A 22,519-nucleotide genomic window follows, 5' to 3' on the forward strand; every position below is an offset into this window, starting at 1 on the left:
GTAGAGCTAAAGGAGTTTTCAAGTGACGAAGGTGAGCGTCTTGGGTGTTAACCCTGGCTCAGTGGGTACCACTCTTACCTCTGGGTCAGAAGGTCGTGGGTTCAAGCCTCACTCCTTGTGCACATAAATCAGGCTGACACTCCCAGTGCAGCACTGAGCAACGTGCCCTCTAAGCCGCACAGCTGTCTGCAGATCCCGCGCAGTCCGGGACCGGCTTTTTAAACGTGAAATTTCATGCATGTGCGAAACGTTGAATGGGCCACGCAGCCCCTTAAAGGGGCCACGCACCCCCCCCCCCAAAAAAAATTAGGACGAACATTGGTACCGAGGGAGTGCTGTACTGTCGGAGGCGTGCCGTCTTTCGGATGAGACGTTAAACCGAGGCCTCGTCTGCCATTTCAGATGGACGTAAAAGATCTCACTGTGCTAAAGCAAGGAGATTCTCCCCGGTGTCCTGGCCAATATTTATCCCTCAGCCAACAGCCCTAAAACAGATCAACTGGTCATTGTCGCATTGGTTGTGGGAGCTTGCTGTGCGTGAATTGGCTGCCAACGTTCCTACATCACGACACTGACTTAAAACAAAAGTACTTCATTGGCTGTAAAGCGCTTTGGGACGTCCCGTGGTCGTGAAAGGCGCTATATAGATGCAAACAGTGTTCCCATTAAGCCGCGTGGCCGCACAGCGAATCTGGTGGTCCCGCGCAGGCCACTCAACGGCTTTACAATTGAAATAACTGCGCATGTGGTTAAAGGGGCCGCGCACCCAGAAAAAGTTAACGGAAACATTGAATGCAAGTCTTTCTTTTTTTTTTATTAACCAGTGTTCATTCTGTCCGATACAATGCCAACAATTACCCCTTAAGTGAATAAGAAGAGCCTTGTTATTTACTGGCAGATCTGCCGTGGTGTAGTTGTGAGCCTGGTGGGCAATTTCTAATTTTTAACCACAGCCCTGCCCTGTCCTCCTGGAACTCCCTGTCCTGCCTGTGAAGCCGTACTCGCACCGTGCTCCCCCACCCGGGGGGGGGCATGAAACCCCGGCACTTCCTGGTTAACCGGTGAGGAAGTGGAGGGGGAACCCACAGGCGTTAATGAGGAAAAATTTACTTGCATTTTTTTTGGACGGTCGGGAGGATAACAGCACTCCAAATGACCCAAGGTGGGATCCTGGAAAGGGGAGGGCTGGGGAGGTGTTCACACTACAGGAAACTCTTTGGTATCTGGCACCGACGGGACCGGGATGGTGCCGGTTGATAAAAAAAATTCCGGATAACGGAGAGGTATATCTACCGAGGCTATTTTTAACAAACAAAAATTAAAAAATCAAGAAATGTGCAGTATAATTGGGTACTCACCTACAGAATGTTGTGTTAAATGGATGGTGGAAGATGCTTGATTAAGTACAGTACTGCCAGTTGAGGGTAATCCATAACTCTTTAATTACTTAACAGTGAAACAAAACTTATAAACGACTGTATACTGTAGTTTTCGGAGTGAGCATTGTGCTGGTTATTAGAGAGTTTCCTGTACTTGGCGTTAAGTGGGTTGTAGACTGAGGTGGTGAGCTGACTCTGGCGTTTACTGGCCCTTTTGTGTCACTGAGCAGCCGAATACCACTCTGCTTCAACGTGAATGTGCCCCCTTATCTTCTCCTTCTTCTTCTTAGGCGGTCCCTCGGAACCGAGGATGACTTGCTTCCACACTAAAAATGAGTTCTCAGGTGACTGATGAGTCCAATGCGGGACGACCTACAGTCTCTGTCGCTGTTGGGGTTGTCCATGAGGGTCCTGACGTTCCGGGTCCCGAACTTCATTTTAAAGGGTGGAAGATGCCTGTGCGTGAATTCTTTTAACGTGGGGTGGCCGTTGCACACCAGCTACCACACGGGCTTGACAGAGCAAGGTTTTGGTCCAATGGCAAGGGGATCCAAGACAATTGGAGACCAGGCTCTGCTACATCGGCCTAGCGCGCGCGCACGCACACACACACACACACACACACACACACACACACACACACACACACACACACACACACACTCCTACTGTCCTCCTCCCTCTTTTTTTACCAACAATCTATGACTGTGGCCACAGATGTGGGACCCCTGGCAAGGGACACGAAATATGGCACTAAAGTGGGAAACAGTGACGGGCATGCGAAGACAGGACTTTTACTTCAAGTGATATGCTTATAGGATGCAGCCTTATACTTGTCATCCCACCTGACTATTTGTACTCTATTCCTGGCTGATTTTTGGCTCTATTCTCAGGGTGGTGTTACTCCCTTTCCTTTCCCTCACCTTGTTATTTTCGCCTTTAATTCTTATTAACTCACTGATTTTGCTTGCTGCATTCTCTCGCTCTCTTGCTTTTTTTGGTCACCATTTTGCTGCTCTACCTTTAGTCCTCCTGGTTCTTTTTTTTTTTGCTTTCTTACTCCGAGACGTGATTTTCTTCAGCTCTGGACCATTCTGGAAAATTGCACAGAATGATCCCACATGTACAATGCTTTATAACCGCCCCCTACCACCACCCCCCCCCCCCCCCCCCCCACAACCCACAAAAAAAATGTTGTGGGGAAAAAAAGGCATCAAGTCAACATATGATGAGTTCCAGGAAGAAAGCAAAATGCAAGGCCAAGGCAGGTAAGAGAGGGGAAATCCCGGATGGGCCATGTTTCCAGCCATGTTGTTTTTACACTGCGGGCCTTTTATACGGATCCCCCCCCTCCCCCCCACCTCCGACAATGGGGAAATTCTGTGGCTGGACACTTCATGGTTTGATCGTGATTTTTGAGCAGCTTCCCACAAGTAATTATCTCCGAGCTGCCATCAGAACCTTGAAACTGTGCCGTGACAGGAACTCTGCAGCAACAACAACAACTTGCATTTACATAGCACCTTTCACGTAGTAAAACGTCGCAAGCGGCTTCGCAGGAGTGTTACCAAACAAAATTTGACATCGAGCCACATAAGGAAATATTAGGACTGAAAAGAGGTAGATTTTACGGGGCGTCTTAAAGGAGTAGAGAAGAGGTTTAGGGAGGGAATTCCAGAGCTTAGGGAGTCTGTGCATTAATTAACTAAACAACCCACAGACTTTACACTATATATGTCATGTTTCTTGGACACAGTGCACGGTAGTGTGGTGTCTATATTACTCGACTAGTAATCCAGAGATGGAGTGTTCAAATCCCATCATGAATTGGAATACAGTTTTAAAAAAAGTATGTGTGTATCTGGAAATAAAATGCTGACATCAGTAAAAGTGACCATGAAGCTGTCGGATTGTCGTTAAAACACAACTGGTTCAAGGAACCTGCAGTGACCCAGAGCCAGGTCAATGTGGTTGACTCTTAACTTGCCTTGTGAGATGGCCAGGCAAGCCACAAGTTGCATCAAACCACCACCAGCCATTCAACAAGAAGGCCCGTGCTTCCCAGGACAATTAAGGCGAGAATGAATTAAAAACACTTGTCGAACCCTCACTCATAAGTACCTTAGAATCATACAGCACAGAAGGAGGCCATTTGGCCCATTGTGCCTGTGCCGCTCTTTGGAAGAGCGATCCAATTAGTCCCACAGCCCTGCTCATTCCCCACAGCCCTGCACATTCCCCACAGCCCTGCACATTCCCCACAGCCCTGCTCATTCCCCACAGCCCTGCTCATTCCCCACAGCCCTGCTCATTCCCCACAGCCCTGCTCATTCCCCACAGCCCTGCTCTTTCCCCACAGCCCTGCTCATTCCCCACAGCCCTGCACGTTCCCCACAGCCCTGCTCATTCCCCACAGCCCTGCTCATTCCCCACAGCCCTGCTCATTCCCCACAGCCCTGCTCATTCCCCACAGCCCTGCTCTTTCCCCACAGCCCTGCTCATTCCCCACAGCCCTGCACGTTCCCCACAGCCCTGCTCATTCCCCACAGCCCTGCTCATTTTTCCTTTTCAAGTATTTATCCAATTCCCTTTTGAAAGTTACTGCAGAATCTGCTTCCACCGCCCTTTCAGGCAGTGCATTCCAGATCATAACAACTTGCGTAAAAAAAATAAAAATTCTCCTCATTTTCTACCTTGATTTTTTTTGCTAATTAGCTTACATCTGTTTCCTCCGCTTACCGACCCTCCTGCCAGTGGCAACAGTTTCTCCCTATCTACTCTGTCACAGCCCTTCATAGTTTTGAACACCTCTATTAAATCTCCCCTTAACCTTCTCTGTTCTAAGGAGAACAATCCCAGCTTCTCCAGTCTCTCCACGTAACTGAGGTCCCTCATCCCTGGTACCATTCTGGTAAATCTCCTCTACAACCCTCTCCAAGGCCTTGATAGCCTTCCTGAAGTCTGGTGCCCAGCTGAGGCCTAACCAGTCAATTATAAAGGTTTACCTGATCTTCTGATCGTCATTTAAGAAACCAGGAGATGCAACAATGGGGAGAGTGTAGGTTTTTGTCGTTGGATGAATTTAGATGGGCTGTAATTATTCTTGTGATCCGAAGTTAACCTCTGCCAAGGGAGGCTACTTGCGCAGAGGCACCTAGTGGTTGTAAGTGAGTACTGTGAAATGCTGCCAAATCACTGGGAGTGTTTGCAGATTAGCACTTTGTTGGCTTAAGGAGCACATATCTTGTCTAATTATCTTCCCTTGTTTCCTGAAGATGTCCATGCTCCCAATCAATAAGCTGTTGGAAAGTGCATGGCTGTGTACGCCTGGGGAGAACAGGTTTGAGGTCAGCTGTCATGTCTCGCCCACCTCATGGTTGAACAGCCGACTGTCCCGGTGAATACCATTTGGATGAGGTACCAGAAGGGGCAGGTGGCCTTCAGGAGAGGAGGGGAGAAAACTGGAAGTTGGAAAAAAAAAAGTAACTAGTTTACTAGCATTTCGGCGAGTGCAGTGGTTGGAGACCGGATCTGACTCGGATTGACGACTGTTGGAAGCAAGCTAGTTGTTGCACCATTGAGGAGGCCAAGAATTTATTGATTAAGTATCTGGATCTGGGAAGAATGTCAGGGAAATGGATTTTAAATGACTGACTGAAATTCTGGACTAATAAGTTGCCTCTCGGATGCTTGATTTTGTAACGGATGGGAATCATCCTGGATCTAAGTACTATGAAACAAATACATTGATGGATCAGTAAAAATAGTGAAGTGATGCAGTTACCCCCTGCCCCCCCCCCCCACTGTCGTGGTGGCACTGACTCTTACTTGGGGTACAGTTCCATGGCTGTTCTCTGGCACCCATCTGCATAGCTGATTTCGCTCTGTGAACCTAGTGAGTTCTAGATGTGGGTAAATAACTAGTGGAGCGACACGAGGGGGAAAACTGGTCTGGGTTCTGCTATACACTCTTGACGTCACAAGTTAAATCACTGGTGAGTACACCATGCAGTGTGATACTAAGGCATACAAGCCAGTAAAAGAAAGAAAGACGTGCATTTATGTATCGCCTTTCACCACCTCAGGACATCCCAAAGTGCTTCACAGCTGATGGTGTACTTTTGAAGCGTAATCACTGCTGTAATGTAGGAAACGCGGCAGCCAATTTGCACACAGCAAGGTCCCACAAACAGCAATAAGATCAATGACCAGGATCATCTGTTTTTAGTGATGTTGATGGAGGGATGAATATTGGCCAGGACACCGGGGAGAACTCCCCTGCGCATCTTTGAAATAGTGGCCGTGGAATCTTTTACGTCCACCTGAGAGGGCAGACGGGGTCTCGGTTTAATGTCTCATCTGAAAGACGGCACCTCTGACAGTGCAGCGGAGCTCGCTCAGCACTGCACTGGAGTGTCAGCCTAGATTTTTGTTGATCAAGCCTCTAGAGTGGGACTCGGAACAATGTTCCCGCTAATATTATTTTTGGGGGGCACGCGGCCCATTCAAATTATCGCGCAGGCGCAGTTTTTTCCATTTTAAAAGTCGGCGAGCAGCCTGCGCGTAACCTCCAGACCACTGCGCGGCCACGCAGCTTAACGGGAACATTGGACTCGAACCACCGCGTCCCTCTGACTCCAGAGGCGAGAGCGCTACCCACAGAGCTACAGCTGACACAAGCGATCCTGGATTCGATCCCCGGTACGGAGTTGGCTGGCACCGCTACGGGTCACATTGTCCGCATGCCCGATACGAGACTCCCAAATCAAGTGCTCTACTCGGAGCTCCGGCACGGCAATAGAGCCCCAGGTGGGCAGAGGAAACGCTTCAAGGACACCCTCAAAGCCTCCTTGAAAAAGGGCAACATTCCCACCGACACCTGGGAATCCCTGGCCCAAGACTGCACAAAGTGGAGGAGAAGCATCCGGGAAGGCGCCGAACACCTCGAGTCTCTTCGCCGGGAGCAAGTGGAAGCCAAGCGCAAGGAGCGCACGTCAACCCAAGCACCCCACCCACCCGCCCCTTCAACCACCGTCTGCCCAACCTGTGACAGAGACTGTAGGTCCCGCATTGGACTCACCAGTCACCCGCGAACTCATTTTTAATGCGGAAGCAAGTCATCTTCGATTCCGAGGGACTGCCTAAGAAAGTAAGAAGAGTTAGCCTTGCTGCCTTGAGCTAGCAAGGGGAAAAAAAATCAGTCCGGTTTCCTGGTCTGGCCTGCTGACCCCTTGCTAGAAAGTGCACAGATGTGGGTATTGGGTCGAGAACGAGAATGGCACCATTGGCGCTCACACACTCGCGTGGCCATTGGGCCAGAGTAGTGGAGGGCTGTGCCACCCAGCGTAAGTCGTCGCTTTAAGGAGAGGAGGGAAAGGGAGAATGTGGTTTTTTTTGTTAAAAGGTTGAACTTATTTTGAAAAGGATCTGCTCAAGCGCTTGGAGCCTTCCGATAAAGGCCCCAGTGTTAACTTCTGGAAAAAAGTCATGGTACCTCAGACCACATGTGGCGGGAAGGAATCTCAACAAATATTCGCTTGCCAAAATTATTCAAAGTATTTCTTCGATGCACGCGCAAAATATAATGGATATAGGGCAGTAATCTGGATGATGCAGATGTTTATCTAACCCCTGAGATAAGGTTATTCTTCAAACCATCCTCTTGTAAATTTTCATAATATGAATTGGAGTCAATGGGGGGGGGGGGAGGGGGGTTGCCTTAAAAACAGAAAAAGATGCAGGTCCATCAGCATCTGAAAGAAACTGAGGGTTAACATTTTGGCTGTTTTATAAATTTCTCGGGATGTGCGCGACACAGGCGAGACTGCGTTTATTGCCAATCCTGTGTTGGTGGTGGTCTTTCTTCAGCCTAGTCATTGATTTTACAGCTAGCCTACTTCAGAAGGCATTGGGAATCGAGCAGATAACACGGGCCTGGAGTCAGGCGCAGGCCAGCCTGGGTAGGAACGGCAGGTTCCCTTCCCCTGAAGGACATTAGTGAAGCAGTTGGGTTTTTGATGACAATCTGGCATTTTTCATAATTTCTTCCGGTGCCGGCCCATAAATTACCGGCTTTACTGAATTTAATTTCACAAGTTGGCATGGTGGGGTTACCCTGGATCCAGGGCTCGCGGTTGACAGGATTGGATGGTGCACCCGAGTGTTGATGCAGGATGATGTCGTCCTCACTACAGAATGAATAAAAGAACATGAGGGGAGTTGGGGATGAGGCAAGTTAATTCAGCCCATCAAAGTGCATCCTTCCAGATCAGGGGTGTCTAAGCTTTTTGTTCTCTAAGGTCCTAGGGGTGTATACTATGGAGCTTTGGGGGTTGGGGTGGGGGGGCAGGAGGTGCCTTATGTAAAGTTTAATTTGCATATATCTCTGCTCATGATGCAAACAGACCTTCCACTAATGAAGCAATACCACCGCGGAACCCTCTACAAACCACCAGGCCCATAAATTCAAACAGGATAAACTAACAAATAAGAAGTATAAGCACAAATAGGACTGAGTTGCAGGGATTTTGAGGGCCAGTTTGCCAGGATGGGGGCAGAGGAAGGTGGAGAGGGGGAAGGCTGTATGTTGGACATCCCCGCACTACAGGTCATTTCAAACGTGTGTCACCATCCTCATTTTGGGGGGGGGGGGGCGCGGGTAGGTAGGATGTCTGGGTTTGAGGTGGCTCCAAGATGGAAGTTCAGGACCAAGTGGTAGATTTGGCAGTCTGATACCCGAGCCAGGCAGGTCCGCAGCACTCCAGGGCACAAGCCCGCTTGGCTCGCTGATGGAATCAGGGGGGTGGGGCTGGTAAACCTGTCACTCTGGACTGGGATTCTTCACACTTGGCTTCAGATGACCTTGCAGGGAAATACTCGATTGGTATATCACCAGCAATGACTTTGAAATTTGACTGACTTGGGTGCAGTTTTACTGTCATTTTTCTTCTCCTTAGGCAGTCCCTCGGAACCGAGGATGACTTGCTTCCACATTAAAAATTAGTTTTCAGGTGACTGATGAGTCCAATGCGGGACCTACAGCCTCTGTCACAGGTGGGGCAGACGGTGGTTGAAGGGGTGGGTGGGTGGGGTGCTTGGGTTGACGTGCGCGCCTTCCACTGTTTGCGCTTGGCTTCCGCTTGCTCCCGGCGAAGAGACTCGAGGTGTTCGGCGCCTTCCCGGATGCTTCTCCTCCACTTTGTGCGGTCTTGGGCCAGGGATTCCCAGGTGTCGGTGGGGATGTTGCACTTTTTCAAGGAGGCTTTGAGGGTGTCCTCGAAGCGTTTCCTCTGCCCACCTGGGGCTCTCTTGCCATGCCGGAGCTCCGAGTAGAGCGTTTTTATCTTGCTGCCAAGTGCTTTCAGCTTTTGCAGTGGCACAAAAGTAAAACGATGGAGTTGGCCCCCAATCTGACTCATGGAATGCAATGGTCTGAGATCCCTTCAGGTGCACCAGTTGTACTTGGCATTGCAAGATACAGATCAACCAGGATCTAAATTGACTGGCGAAACAGGCTCGAGGCCTACTCCTGTTCCTATGAGTGTAAAACCAGGCAGGTGTCCGGTTAGGTTTAAAAAGTACGTGGGTGCGTTGGTAGCACTGACGCCTCTGAGTCAGAAGGTTGTGGGTCCATGCCCCACATCAGGTACATGAACACATAATCGAGACTGACACTTCAGTGCAGTACTGAAGAAATGCTGCACTGTTGTAGGTGCTGTCTTTTGGATGCGACATTAAACCGAGGCCTTGTCTGCTCTCTCAAATAAATATAAAATATCCCATGGTACTGTTCATTGAAGAGCAGGGGAGTTCTCCTGGTGTCCTGGCCAGCATTTATCTCAAAGGATCACCACTAAAAAACAGTTTATTTAGTTATTTATCTCATTCCAGTTTGTGGGACCTTGCTGTGCACAAATTGGCTCCAGCGTTTCCCTTCATTACAATAGGAACTACACTTCAAAAGTTCTTAATTGGCTGTAAAGTTCCTTGGGACATCTGAGGTTATGAAAGGTATTATATAAATGCAAGTTCATTCTATCCCTTTTCTAACAAGCAATTGGTGAGTTTGGTCTCTCGTGTCCAACCTCTCAAAACATTGGAATTTTAGCAAGAAGTGAAGATGTGCGTGTGCCCGAGCCCTGAACTCACATCTTTTTCTAGTTTTTCTCCTATCTCCCTTCATGCCCTCTCCAAGCTCATCTTGTCTATGAGACCCACCTCCTGCTCTGTCGACCCAATTCCCACTGAACTGCTGACCACCCTACTTTGCTTCCTGGCCCCCATGCTAGTTGATATTGTAAACGGTTCCTTCTCTTTGGGTACTGTCCCCCCTCCTTTCAAATATGCCATTATCACTGCCTCCTCAAAAGAACCCACCCTTGATCCCTCTGTCCTTGCAAACTACAGCCCCATCTCCAACCTCCTTTTCATCTCCCAAGTCTTTGAGTGTGTTGTCACCTCCCAATTCAGTGCCCATCTTTCCTGCAACTCGCTGTTTGACCCTGTCTAAATCGGGTTTTTGCCCTGCCACGGCACTGAAACGGCATTAATCAAAGTCACAAATGACATCCTCTGTGACTGTGATGTGGTGCACAATCCCTCCTCATCCTTCTCAACCTGTCTGCAGCTTTTGACACGGTCGACCATACCATCCTCCTCCAATGTCTTGCCTCTGTTGCCCAGCTGAGTGGGACTGCCCTTGCCTGCTTCCACTCTTACCTATACAGTCATAACCAGAGATTCTCTTGCAATGGCATCTCTTCCCATCCCCACACCTCGAGTCCCCCAAGGATCTGTCCTTGGCCTCCCTCCTATTTCTCATCTACATGCTGCCCCTTGGCGACATTATCCGACAGCAATACGTCAGGTTCCACATCAAATCAAATCAACTTTTATTGTCATTGTTAGTGCACAAGTGCAGTACAACGAAATGTAGGCTTGCGGCTCCCGAGAGTGTACATTTGGATTAAGACATTTAAACATTCAACATACATTTGGCTTGTAGTATATTAACATAAACATAACCATAATAAAGTGCATTGGCAGATGTGCAGACTTTAGAGTTTATTTGTGGAGTTCAGTAGGATGACAGCCCTGGGAAAGAAGCTGTTCCTAAATCTGGTCGTACGGGTGCGAATGCATCTGTAGCGTCTCCCAGATGGCAGGAGGGCGAACAGACTGTGGCTGGGGTGGGTAGGGTCTTTGATGATGGACCGTGACCTCGGTAGACAGCGTTTCTGGTATATGTGCTCTATGGTCGGTAGCCGGGTGCCGGTAATGCGTTGGGCAGTTTTGACTACCACTCAACTTTACCTCACCACCACTTCCCTCAACCCTTCCACTGCCTCTGATTTGTCATGTTGCTTATTGAACATCCAATAGATTTTTGGAAGCTAGGGGAATCGAGGGATATAGGGATCAGGCGGGAAAGTGGAGTTGAGGACGAAGATCAGCTATGATCTTATTAAATGGCGGAGCAGGCTTGAGGGGCCGCATGGCCTACTCCTGCTTCTAATTATGTTCTTGTGTTGAATCCTGGATGAGCGAAATTTCCTATTAAAATACTGGGAATACCAAAGCCATTGTCTTCGGCCCCCACTATAAACTTAGCCACTGATTCCATCCCCCTCCCTGGCCACTATCTCAGGCTGAACCACACTGTTCGCAACCTTGGCATTCTATTTAACCCTGAGCTGAGCTTCCGACCCCATATTCTCTCCATCGAAAAGACCGCCTATTTCCACCCCCATAAAATGACCTGCCTTGACGCTTTCCTTCGTCCCACCATTGGCGGCCGTGCCTTCAGCTGTTTGTGTCCTAAGCTCTGGAATTCCCTCCCCAAGCCTCTCCACCCCTCCTCATCTAAGATGCTCCTTAAAATCTATCTCGTTGACCAAGCTTTTGGACACATGTCCGAATATCCCCTTCTTTGACTGTCAATTTTGTCTAATTATGCACCTGTGACAGCGCCTAGGGACATTTTGCTATGTTAAAGACGATATATAAATGCAAATTGTTCTGTATAAACGCACATCTCCAGAGCTCTCACCTGACTAAGAGTGCAGAAGTACAACTGTTGGGGATGTGTCCAGCCGCCCTCTTTTTTTGATATGCTTTTGTTCCCCTCTGCTGCTGTTCCAAATTCTGAAATTGCCCCTTACACCCTCTTTCCCCCACTCTTGTATTCACATTTGCCCCTCTGGTTCGTGTGCAGTTTGCAGCCTTTGGTATAATTTGGGTGCTGCCGACTGCAAATTGCACTGTGCAGCTCTTTGTGCCAGTGCACTACATTCGTTTCTTCTCGCCCCAGCATGATTTGCTCTTACTAGCATGAGTGCAATTGCGACGTTGGTCAACAACGAAAATCCGTATTTAATTGCGTGATAGTTTATCAAAGCTGTGTATGGAAAGGCAAATTTATGCCGTTTAAAATCAGCAGCACTTTTAGTAGTTTCCAACCTTTTACTGACAAAGTCTGTGACTCAGGTAGCTGTTACACTCCATTTGTTTTTCTGCTTTCTTTTTAATGAGTGTTAAATTACTGGAGGTCATAGTGTAAATCTACAAGAAGAAAAATTAGGCCTAATTTGTGGTTGCAAGGATTATATTGTCAGTGCTTTTAAAGGGAGGTATTGGGCTGGTGATTTCCACCCCATCTCCCTTTTTAAATTGACTTTTAACACATTTGTAGAAATGAAGAATATGAATATCTAATTATTAAATGATTTGGGTTTGGGGCTGAGTCTGTCACCTGTTTCCAAGAGACTGTAAGTAAAGCTTCAAGTAAAACAAAGGCAGAGTGGGGGAGGGAGGCTGCCCTCACCCAGGATGCTTTGCGCCCGAGTTTCCCAGTGTAGCGCCATGTTGTGAAGAAGGAGGATTGAGAGGGGCCGCAATCCGCTGCAATCCGACCGCTCTGCCTGTGAGTATCCCATCCCGAGCCCACCAGTCGACAGCTGGAACACCCAGCGACCCGGACAGCCCGATATTGGGGGGCGGCGGGGCGCCGGAGGGGCAAGATTTGTGCGGCTCGTTTTCCTCCAGTGCCCCTTTCTGCCCAGTATTTTGGGCTCGGGGGCCATTGTTGTAATGTGTGTGTGTGTGTGTATGTGTAGGGGAGTAAGGGGGGGAGGGGAAAAGGACAAGCAGCATTGTAACTCGTGGGGTGCATTTTAAGGGGGGGAAAAAGGGGTTAAATTTTAACGGCTCGTCCACCTCTGCACAAAGCCAGATGGCTAAAGTTTGTGAAAATGTGCTGGTTCAATTATTTCAGGAAACGAGGCTTTTACAATGGGGAAGGAAGGCTAGTTTCAGTGCATGAAATACTAGGGCTGTTTTCATAATTGCAACATCAATTGAAATATTTGTTTACTTTTTAAAAGCTTGAAATGTAAATTTGAATAAAAGAGGGTTGTGAAATGTGTGTGGTGTGTGTATTCGATGTGGAGGGCATTGCACTTGTACAAGACTAAGATTTGTTTAAAAGATTTTTATATATATGAAATATATATGTTGCCACTTACTACATTTTTGATCTAATTTTAATTTTCTTGGTGGAATGAGTTATTTGGTTAAGAGATAAGGTATAAACAGTTGCCTAAGAGGAAACATAAACATTTTAGTAAGTTATAATTCCCATGTTTTTTAATGCTGATAGGGCGAATATAGGGGGTTCAATATTTAGACCAGAAAATGAGCTCTGGTATTGTCTAAAATTCAGATGTTGGGGATTTTTTTTTCTTTGTAGGTGTTGTTGGTGTCAGGCCTGTAATTAGGAAAGTTGTATGCTTTCTGCATATGTCCCAACTGTAGCTGTTCCTGAAGCTTACTTTGGGTTTAAAAGACAATTTTTTTATTTTTATTTTTCTGCCTTGTATATGTTTATAGGATGTATATTTTGCATTAATTGATAAAACAACTTTTGTTTTGAAGCATATGTTGAACCTCACTTTTTTTGCGCCAAGTGGATGTAGTAGATTCAACTGACGATAAAAGATAGTTGTACACAAATCCATTTCGATTAAACAAAAAACCCAGTGAATTGAATCATTTCTCTTCGGTGTAATTGTGCAAAGCAAATATTTTAACTGGAACAGTGTTTTGTTGAAAGATGTATGAAATGCATGAATTTGATTAGTTGGGCAATATAATTCCCCTCACCCTTTTAATGTTTTTAATATAATATGTTAGGCTTAATGTTCCTTTTCTTATGAGGCTGTGTGTGTAAAAAGCAGTTGATGAGGGGTGTGAATTACATGGAATTAAGAGTGAAGAAAGCTTGTTTTAATCAAACTGCAATTTAAAACCTTCCATTCAATCCTGTTTAGAATTTGTATATTTTTTAATAACTACACGTTCAAACACATGGATATTAAGGTGAGATTGCAGGTTCCTCTGCTATTCAAAACCATTATTTAAAATATACACTTTCCATTCAGTAGAGATTATGAAAAAATGTGGGGAAGGCTGGAGATTTGCAGTAAGCAGAATATCCCCCACCAAGCACTTAATATTTTACACTGCATTTCAGTTTCAAATCTAGGCCTGTTTCTCTTTGTTGAATCTGTATATTCTGCAGTGCCAAGACACATGGGGGACTGCATGCTCAGTGCATGTCAAATATCATTACTGTATTTTGAATTTCCATATTAATTTTTTAATGTAATGGTAAACTTGTACTTTGGCACATGGAAAATAGAGGGTAGGGATTACATGGACATGTGCTAGTCAAAGATGTAATTAATTTAAAAAATACATGTTCTCTGGCATGTGCCCCTGAATGTTTGTGTTTGATGATTTTTTTTAATGTTGTAAAATAGATGGCAACACATGGGGTATATTGAGGGGGAATTCACGTGCTGTTCAAAGCCATTTTGAACAAAACCCTTCCTGTTCAATTCTATTTTCCATTTATTCAATTCTGTTTTCCATTTGTTAAACGTATCTTAATACCTGGAAAATATTGGGGATGGACTTGCATGTTCATGTAGTTATTTCTGAAAGCCTATTTTCAAAAAGAGCTGGTGGGGGGGGTGAGGGAGGGGAAGTTCCTTTCTATTCGCAAGTCACATTTTCATGTGATCATTTTAAAATTTACAGTAACATATTCCAGCAAATGGGGCGGGATTTGCACGTTGACGTGCCATCAAAGCCCATTTTCAGTAAGAACATGTTGAAAGCAATTCTGCATGTTTTTTCAAAAAAAAACTTGGGATTTTAAATACATTTTTATTAAAAGCAAAAAAAATTGCCTTTTTAAAATATATATTGAATGCACTTTTTAATGTTGGCATACGATGAATATTTTAAGCTGTGCTTTATATCATTTTTGTATGTTTTGTCTTGCAGGTGTGGGTGGAATGGTTGCTCCCTGTGTTTTTAAGGTATGAATGAGGTGCTCTGGCAGGACTCCCTCCCCCAGCAGCAGTATCAGCAGCAGCCACCGCCTCAGGACAGTCTCGGTAACAGCGTCGCTCACAACATGCCCGTGGTGTTAACAGGACCCTCCGCCGCCGGCCCCCAGCAGCAGCAGCAGCACGCCGCCTCCCAGGCGCTGGCCGCCGCCTCGGTCTCCACGCAAGGCCCCGGCTCGATGGGGCCTCCCGTGCCGGTGGTGGTGCCGGCGCTTGCGCTGGCCGCGGGCCGCTCGCAGGACGATGCCATGGTGGATTATTTCTTCCAGCGGCAGCCCGGGGAGCATCTGGGAGGAGGCGGAGGCAGTGGCGTCGCCGGGGGTGGTGGCGGCGGGGGTGGCGGGGGAGGAGGAGGCGGAGGCGGCGGTTACAATGGGAAGCACCGCTGGCCGACAGGAGACAGCATCCATGTTGAACATCACCAGGTCAGTGCCTTTCCTTTGTGTACCAAGCGCTCAGACATTTCCCAGTCGCTCACCCTTCATAGCATACAGCCCAAAAAACACACTGCAGACCATAAACACCTCGGTTTGTATTTGCTGCCCTAACAATCCCAAATATAAACCTAATATTCCCAAATATAAACCTATATTCCATCAATGGGCATGAAATTAAGGATATTATTTAATCTCGAGTCAGAAGGTGGTGCGTGGTGGATTCAAGCCCCACTCCAGGACTTGGCGAGAGTTACATGGAGTCCACAGCACAGAAACAAGCCATTCAGCCCAACTGGTCTGTGCCTGTGTTTATTCTCCGCACAAGCCTCCTCCCAGCCCTCCTTATCTAACCCTACGGCCATTCCCTTCTCCTTTCCCCCTCAAGTGCCTATCTAGCTTCCTCTTGAATGCATTTATACTGTTCGCCTCAACTACTACTTGTGGTAGTGAGCAATGTTCCCTCTTAATTTATTTTGGGGGGCTGTGCGGCCCATTCAAAATTCTGCGCATGCACAGTTTTTCCATTTAAAAGCCGGTGAGCCGGCTGCGCGGAACCTCCAGAGCAGCTTAAAGGGAACATTGGTATTGAGTTCCACATTCTTGCCACTCTTTGGGTAAAGAAGTTTCTCCTGAATTCCTTATTGGATTTATTGGTGATGATTTTTATATTTGTGTCCCCTACAAATGGAAACATTTTCTCTACGTCTGCCTTTCAGACCTCTATCAGGTCACCCCTCAGCCTTCTCTTTTCTAGAGTAAAGAGCCCCAGTCTGTTCAGCCTTTCCTGATAAGTATATCCTCTCGGCTCTGGTATCATCCTTGTGAATCTTTTTTGCACCTTCTCCAGTGCCTCTTTTTTAAATATAATATGGAGTCCAGAACTGCGCACAGTGCTCCCAAATGTCATCTAACCAAGGTTGACCACACTTTGAGTTCTTGAGCCCAGAACCTGGGCTGCCACTTCAAAACTTGCATTTATATGGCACCTTTAACATAGTAAAACGCCCCAAGGCATTTCAGTGCAGTACTGGGAGTGGAGCTCCTTTGCACATGCCATTTTTCAGATGAGACGTTAAACCGAGGCCCCCTCTGCCTGTTCTGGTGTACGTGAAAGATCTTGTGGCACTATTCAAAGAGCAGGGGAGTTCTCCTGGTATCCAGGCCAACATTTATCCTTCAAGCAACACTATCAGAAACAGATTATCTGGTCATTTATTGCTTTTTTAGTGAGACATCGCTGTGTGCAAATTGGCTGTTGCATTTGCCAACAGTGCCGACACTTCAAAAGTAATTCATTGGATGTAAAGCATTCCCGTGGGCACTAAAACTTGAATCGTGCTCGGGAATGGTTTCACAGGCTCCATCTAGTTCTTTGCCAAAGCAGCAATTCTTAATGTGCAACACTGTACAGTGGTGGTTAACGGTGGGATGTTTCAGCCCAGGTCCGTCCCGTCTTCACCCGACATGAGCTCTTTCCAGCAAGATTTACTAGATAATGATCAGGAGTAAAAATTCTTCCCCCCCCCCCCCCCCCCCATTGTCACTAGGTCAGAATCCTGAAATGTCTCGCCTAACACCATCAGCACAAAGACTGCAGTGGCTCAAAGAGAAGCCAAGCCATCACCTTTACAGCGATTGGGGATTGGCAACAAATGCTCGGCATTGCCCACATGCTAAGAACAAATTGAAAACACACACACAGGGAAGCTAAGGCTAATTGGGTTGTCCCTACAGCGCCACCCTGGTTGAGATCAGCTAACTGAACATAGCTCAGTGGTCACTCATGTCTGGTGGCATTTTGACTTGGCACTAGCTGAACCATTGGGAGAGGGCACTTGTTTTGTATACAAATGTATTTTTTTCTTGGCTCAATAAATAAATGTGCAAAAATTACTTTTCAACTTGGAGGAAAAGGACTGCTGGTGCTGTGAGCCTTACCGTTAGGAATGCATAAAGGAACATTTTCTCTCTTTCAGTGTCACCTCCCTATTGATCTCTCTAGCTTTTGCATATATTTTTCAATTTGGCAATGTGCTGTTTTTGCTCTATATGTCTTTGCTACGTGGGTTCCTGTTGATCACAGGCTTGAGTGTCCAGAAGTATTGAGTAGAGGGCAGACCACCTAAGAGCATGAACATCTCTGTGATAGGTGGCATGAGGGAGACAGGTTTTTAGTTTGTGTCTACTGTAGAACTGTTTATATTTGTGCAAGGAAACGTTCACATGGGGTAGCGCAGGGGCATCATTGTGGGAAGCAACAGTTGTGCAGCCTCACGCACTGTGTACAGGACCATTCTCGTCGGTCCGCTCAGCCTGTGAAAAGCGCAAAAATAATTTTAACTATGAATGTAACCGTTGCTAGCAGCATAGATTGAGAGAAAATCAAACTTGACGGCTGTTGTGACATTGCACGTTAACTGATACCGCGCAAAGAAAAAAAAATAATTGTGATGTTCTAAGATGTCTACTAAGAAACCAGAGTTCATTTTTTAAGCTCCCCCAATTAATATCTGGGGTGAAATACTTGTTTGAAACATTCTGTTGCATGGTTTCCAACCCTGCGCAGATAATAGAATGCAACAGGTTCACACCCAGTTTCTCGCGTTGCAAGTTCCTTGTCTGCCTTTGATCTATGCCTCCTGATGGGATGCTGGGAGAGAATTCTGAAGTCCTAAAACTTGCTTGGTTGGATTGTTAACTGCAATCCTAAAGTATAATGAATAATGGGATTGGACAACAGGCAAGTTTGTATTTTAATATATAATTCGAAAAGTGCCAAGTTGACTTTGAGTGCATAATTTGCTATTTTTTTCAATAAATTAGTTTCTCTCCTCCCTTGCACACTGAGCTTTGCTGGCGTGCAGTCCTGCAACCCATGGGACCCTTATTCAGGTGGCCATTCTTCAGATGTGGGCCTCAGATAGTGACTGCTGATGGGCTGTTGGGACAGTAGAGGGCATCACATCCAGGCCTGCTCATCATCTCACCCGACATCTGCAGGTATGCTCTTTTCAGTGATGGTCATTGGGCAGTGGTCAAACGTGAGAATCCTGAGTAACTTTCCCTCTTTTCTGAGGACAGTTGTAATGTTCAGCTGTGACCGAACTGAACCTGGGACCCTCTGTTCTGTGTGGCTTAGTACTCTGTAAGGTGTTACTTTTACCCACTAGATGTTTGGGGAGGGGTTTTTAAAAATAATTTTTCACTTCTGAGTTCCCCAGCCTAGGGAGCACTGGAGTGGAAATCCCTGGCCACAATGTCTAAAAGCTGGGCTTTGTCTTGCCTCAGTGGATCAGTGCACTAATTGCAGCAGTACTGAATCATAATGACCTGGAAGATCCCAAGTTTGAATCCTGATCTGGGGTGGGAGGCCAATCAGCCAGGATTCTGTGGGACAGGACAGGATAGGGTCGCATTGCTATGAACTTCTATCTGATGACACCTCCTGAATTTACACATGCAGACTGGGCCATTGGGAATGGTATCGTGAGGCTGCTGGTCCCCTTGGGAGGGCGGTGGAGGCCAGTTCATTAAATATATTCAAGAAGGAGTTGGATATATTTCTTAAGGCTATGGGGAGAAAGCAGGGACCGGGTACTGAATTTGGATGATCAGCCATGATCGCATTGAATGGCGGAGCAGGTTCGAGGGGTCGAATGGCCTACCCCTGCTCCTATCTTCTATGTTTCTATAACTCGCACACGCTGCTGCCTCCAGAAGAAGGGAGAGAGAGAGAGTGGCCAAACAATGACATTGTTGATTTACGTTTCACTTTCTGTCAAATCAGGCATGAGTCATTTTGGTAAGAACGCTTAAAATTTAATTTGTACTTCACTTTTTTTAGTGGGAAAATAAGTGATGTGGTTCATAATTTACAGGGTTGATGCAGCTAAGACGTGCATTTTTTCCACTTTAATGCCCTCCTGTACCCTTTAAATAGTGTTGCAGAACATGTGATTGGCTAAACCGTAAGTGTGCATTTTTGTCATTTTGTACTTAAAAAACCCATAATCCATGGAAAGCGCCAGATGGGAAGGATATCGCTGAATATTTTGGAAGATATGTTTATCAGCATTGTCGAAGGTTCAGTGTGTTAGTGTTTTCATGCTGTAGCATGGAGGTAGGAGGCGGCTGAGAATTAAAATACATATGCATGGAGTACCTTGAAACGCTGAGGAAACGAGTTTTTTTTTTATAAACCGGTTATCTGTTGCTTCAGTTTTGGGCCACTTGAAACTTGCACTTGCCTATTTTTCCCAACTTGCCTAAAAATACTATTTCTTTATTTGCACAGAGTGTGTCCTTTCAGTTTGAGGGTATGCAGACAATTCTTCAAAGTAAATTTTTGTTTTCTCTTCCAATTTTCCTAAACTGTTTTCTTTCCCTTCCCATTCTTTCCTGAAGGCCTTGGTTGTAGATTGGGAAGCTATTCAACTGTAGGGAGCACACATCTGAGTTTGGCCCTCACTTGACATTCATGCACGCGCATTTCCTCCGAGGGTTTCATGTTTAAGAACCCTCACCAATTTCCCCCCCTCCCCATCCTCACCCAGAGATGCTGGACCAATTGTGTTCTTGCTGCATCCCTAGTTGAGTCTTACCGGACCCGGGATCAAACCCGGGACTTTCCTGGTCCGGCTACTCACCAGTGTTGTTTCCATCATTTAACATGAAGGAAATAGTCCTTGACTAAAATTGATGGTCTTTTTGTTGACTACAGTCAAATGAACAGTAAAATTCAAATGTTTGGAAAAAGAAAAAATTAAAAGGGCATAAGGAAAGGGCAGGAGAACCAAGTTGATGACCTTTGTCACCATCAGACCTGACGATTCCAATACTGTCCTAGCCGGCGCCTCTCTCTTTTCTCTTCCCCCCCCCCCCCCCCCCCCCCCCCCGACACACACATACACACCCTGTAAGCTTCAGCTCATTAGAAACTGTGTTGCCTGTCTCCAGTCCCGCACCTCGTCCCTTTCACCCATCACTGCTTTCCTTGCTGACCTCCATTCGCTCCAGTTCTCATCCTCGTGCTCAATTCCCTTCATGGCCTTGCCCCTCTCCATCTCTGTAACCCATTCCAGCCTTAAAAGCCCCTTCCTACAGACCTCTTCATTCCTCCTCTTTTGAATCCCTATCATTGACGGCCATGCCTTCTTTGGAATTTCCTTTCTAAACTCCTGTGACTTTCCACCTCCCTCTTTAACACCCTCCTTAAAACCAACCTTTTGGTCACCCCATCTAATATCTCTTTTGGCTAGTTGCCCATTCTTGTCATCTCCTGTGAAATTCTACAAATCTATGAAAACTAAAATTTGAGCTACTGAGACTGAAATTAATTATTTTTTCCGTGCTCAAAGCAATACTGATCAGTTGTCCACAACTGGATTGCTGATCCAGTTTGATGACCACAAAGCTTATTGGTTGTGATACTGGCCTGGCGACTCGGGTTGAGAGTTCAGATCCCATCATGGCAAGTAGTGAAATACAGTTCACTAAAGCTGGTAATGTGTGGGCTGGCACCAGGAGAAGAAATGACCAGGAAAGCAGCAAGGTTGTAAGAACCCACCGGTTCACTGTTGTCCTTCAGGGAGCAGTGAGCTCTGGCCTACTCGTTGTCTTTTAATGCCTTCTGACTTGTCCTTGCCAGCCACTTGGTCGTAAAGCAACTGCTGTCTTGGAATTCCCTGGCTAACGCCACAGGGATCACCACAGGGACTGCAGTGGTTTGGGAGTGCCCATTGCCACCACCTCAGGACAACTAGGGATGGGCAAAATCAGTGTCCAATATCGTGAGAACAGATTGAAAAAACCTTGGGACAGATGTTGGAAATGTAGTCTTGCCCTTTGACTAGAATTAAGAAACAAAAGATCATACTAAATCCGTCCTTTTTTTCCTGAAGGCTATAAATAAAGTAAGCCTAAGCGCCATAGAAAAGTAAAATTATTTCTAAGATTAAAACCGTGCTGCTCACTGGATAAGCTTGCTCAACCATTGGGAGCCAGTCAGTTTTTTTTCATGGATCGTGTGTGTTCCAGCGCAGCTCAGAATGCGGCCATTTGACCCATTGTCTGCATCAGCTTTTTCGGATGAGATGTTAAACCGAGGTCCCGTCTGCTCTCTCGGGTGGACGTGAAAGATCCCATGGCACTATTTCGAAAAATAGCAGGGGTGTTATTCTTTGTGTCCTGCCCAATATTTATCCCTCAACCAACATTACAAAAACAGATTATCTGGTCATTAACACGATGCTGTTTGTGGGAGCTTGCTGTGTGCAAATTGGCTGCCGTGTTTCCTGCATTACAACAGTGACTACACTTCATTTGCTGTAAAGTGCTTTGGGATGTCCTGAGGTCGTGAAAGGCGCTATATAAAGGCAAGTCTTTATTTTTGCTGGAGCAATGCAAGAACTAATCCCACTGCCTCACTCTCCATAATCCTGTATTTTCCTCTGCTTTTAATATTTAGCCAGTCTTCCTGTAAAAGATGCAATAACCTCTGCCTTAACCACTTCCTGTGGCAAAATATTCCATGCTCTAACAGCCCTCCGTGTAAATAAATTTCTCCCACCCCATCTCCTTACTCCGTGATGATTTTTTTTAAGGAAAGGGGGAAAAAAAGGATGGAGAGTAATTCCTTTAATGCAGCGGTGCTTTGCGATCTCATCCCGTCTCTGTTCCTGAGAGCTCTACAAGCAGAATAACAAAGGAGCAAACTCGACAAAGTAGCCGAAAATTCTCTAACTCAAAGAAAAGCTAGTACAGGAAACACTCTTTTTACCGGCACCTAAATAACCGGAAATCTCTCAGCCGGCAAAATTCAGGAGTAGGTTCAGGTAAGTTTTATTTCATATTAGTGGCCGTGTAACCGGGGTTCCTGGATCTGTGGCCGTGTAACCGGGGTTCCTGGATCTGTGGCCGTGTAATCGGGGTTCCTGGATCTGTGGCCGTGTAATCGGGGTTCCTGGATCTGTGGCCGTGTAACCAGGGTTCCTGCACCTGTTGCCATGCAACAGGGACGCCTGGATCTGTGGCCGTGTACGGGGCTCTCGTACCTTAGTAAGTATATCTCTCTGTAATCTGGATTTTTTGATCAACCGGCACCACGCAGGTCCTGTCGGTGCCGGATAAAAAAGAGTTTCCTGTATTGAATTGGGAGTCATTTCACAGAACTGGATGACCAGTTGATGTGCAAGACTGGAGAGGGCTGATGCTGGGGAGAAAGAGCTGAAGTGAAACTGGTTACCAAAGCAGCTTTCAGGCTGTAAAGTCTTGGCTTATTTGGTTCAGCGCA

At 46.5% G+C, this 22,519-nt stretch overlaps 1 protein-coding gene across 14 annotated transcripts in view; it reads left to right on the forward strand.

Moving 5' to 3' along the window:
• Positions 1–22,519, forward strand: part of pum1 (pumilio RNA-binding family member 1) — a 152,607-nt gene that overhangs the window by 42,382 nt on the left and 87,706 nt on the right. For 9 of the 14 annotated variants that reach the window (XM_085962832.1, XM_085962835.1, XM_085962841.1 and 6 more), the window contains exons 1-2: positions 12,217–12,300; positions 14,727–15,216. The exons of 2 other annotated variants lie outside the window; for them this stretch is intronic. In XM_085962832.1, the coding sequence (XP_085818958.1) occupies positions 14,764–15,216 (453 nt within the window). In that variant the 5' untranslated portion in view covers positions 12,217–12,300; positions 14,727–14,763. Of the gene's footprint in view, positions 1–12,212; positions 12,301–14,726; positions 15,217–22,519 lie in introns of those variants that run through there. 3 more of the 14 variants (XM_085962833.1, XM_085962845.1, XM_085962844.1) reach the window with 3 other exon arrangements.

Source organism: Somniosus microcephalus, chromosome 20, assembly GCF_052327205.1.
Source record: "Somniosus microcephalus isolate GS21.2 chromosome 20, FLI_Smic_1.0, whole genome shotgun sequence".
NCBI lineage: Eukaryota > Metazoa > Chordata > Chondrichthyes > Squaliformes > Somniosidae > Somniosus > Somniosus microcephalus.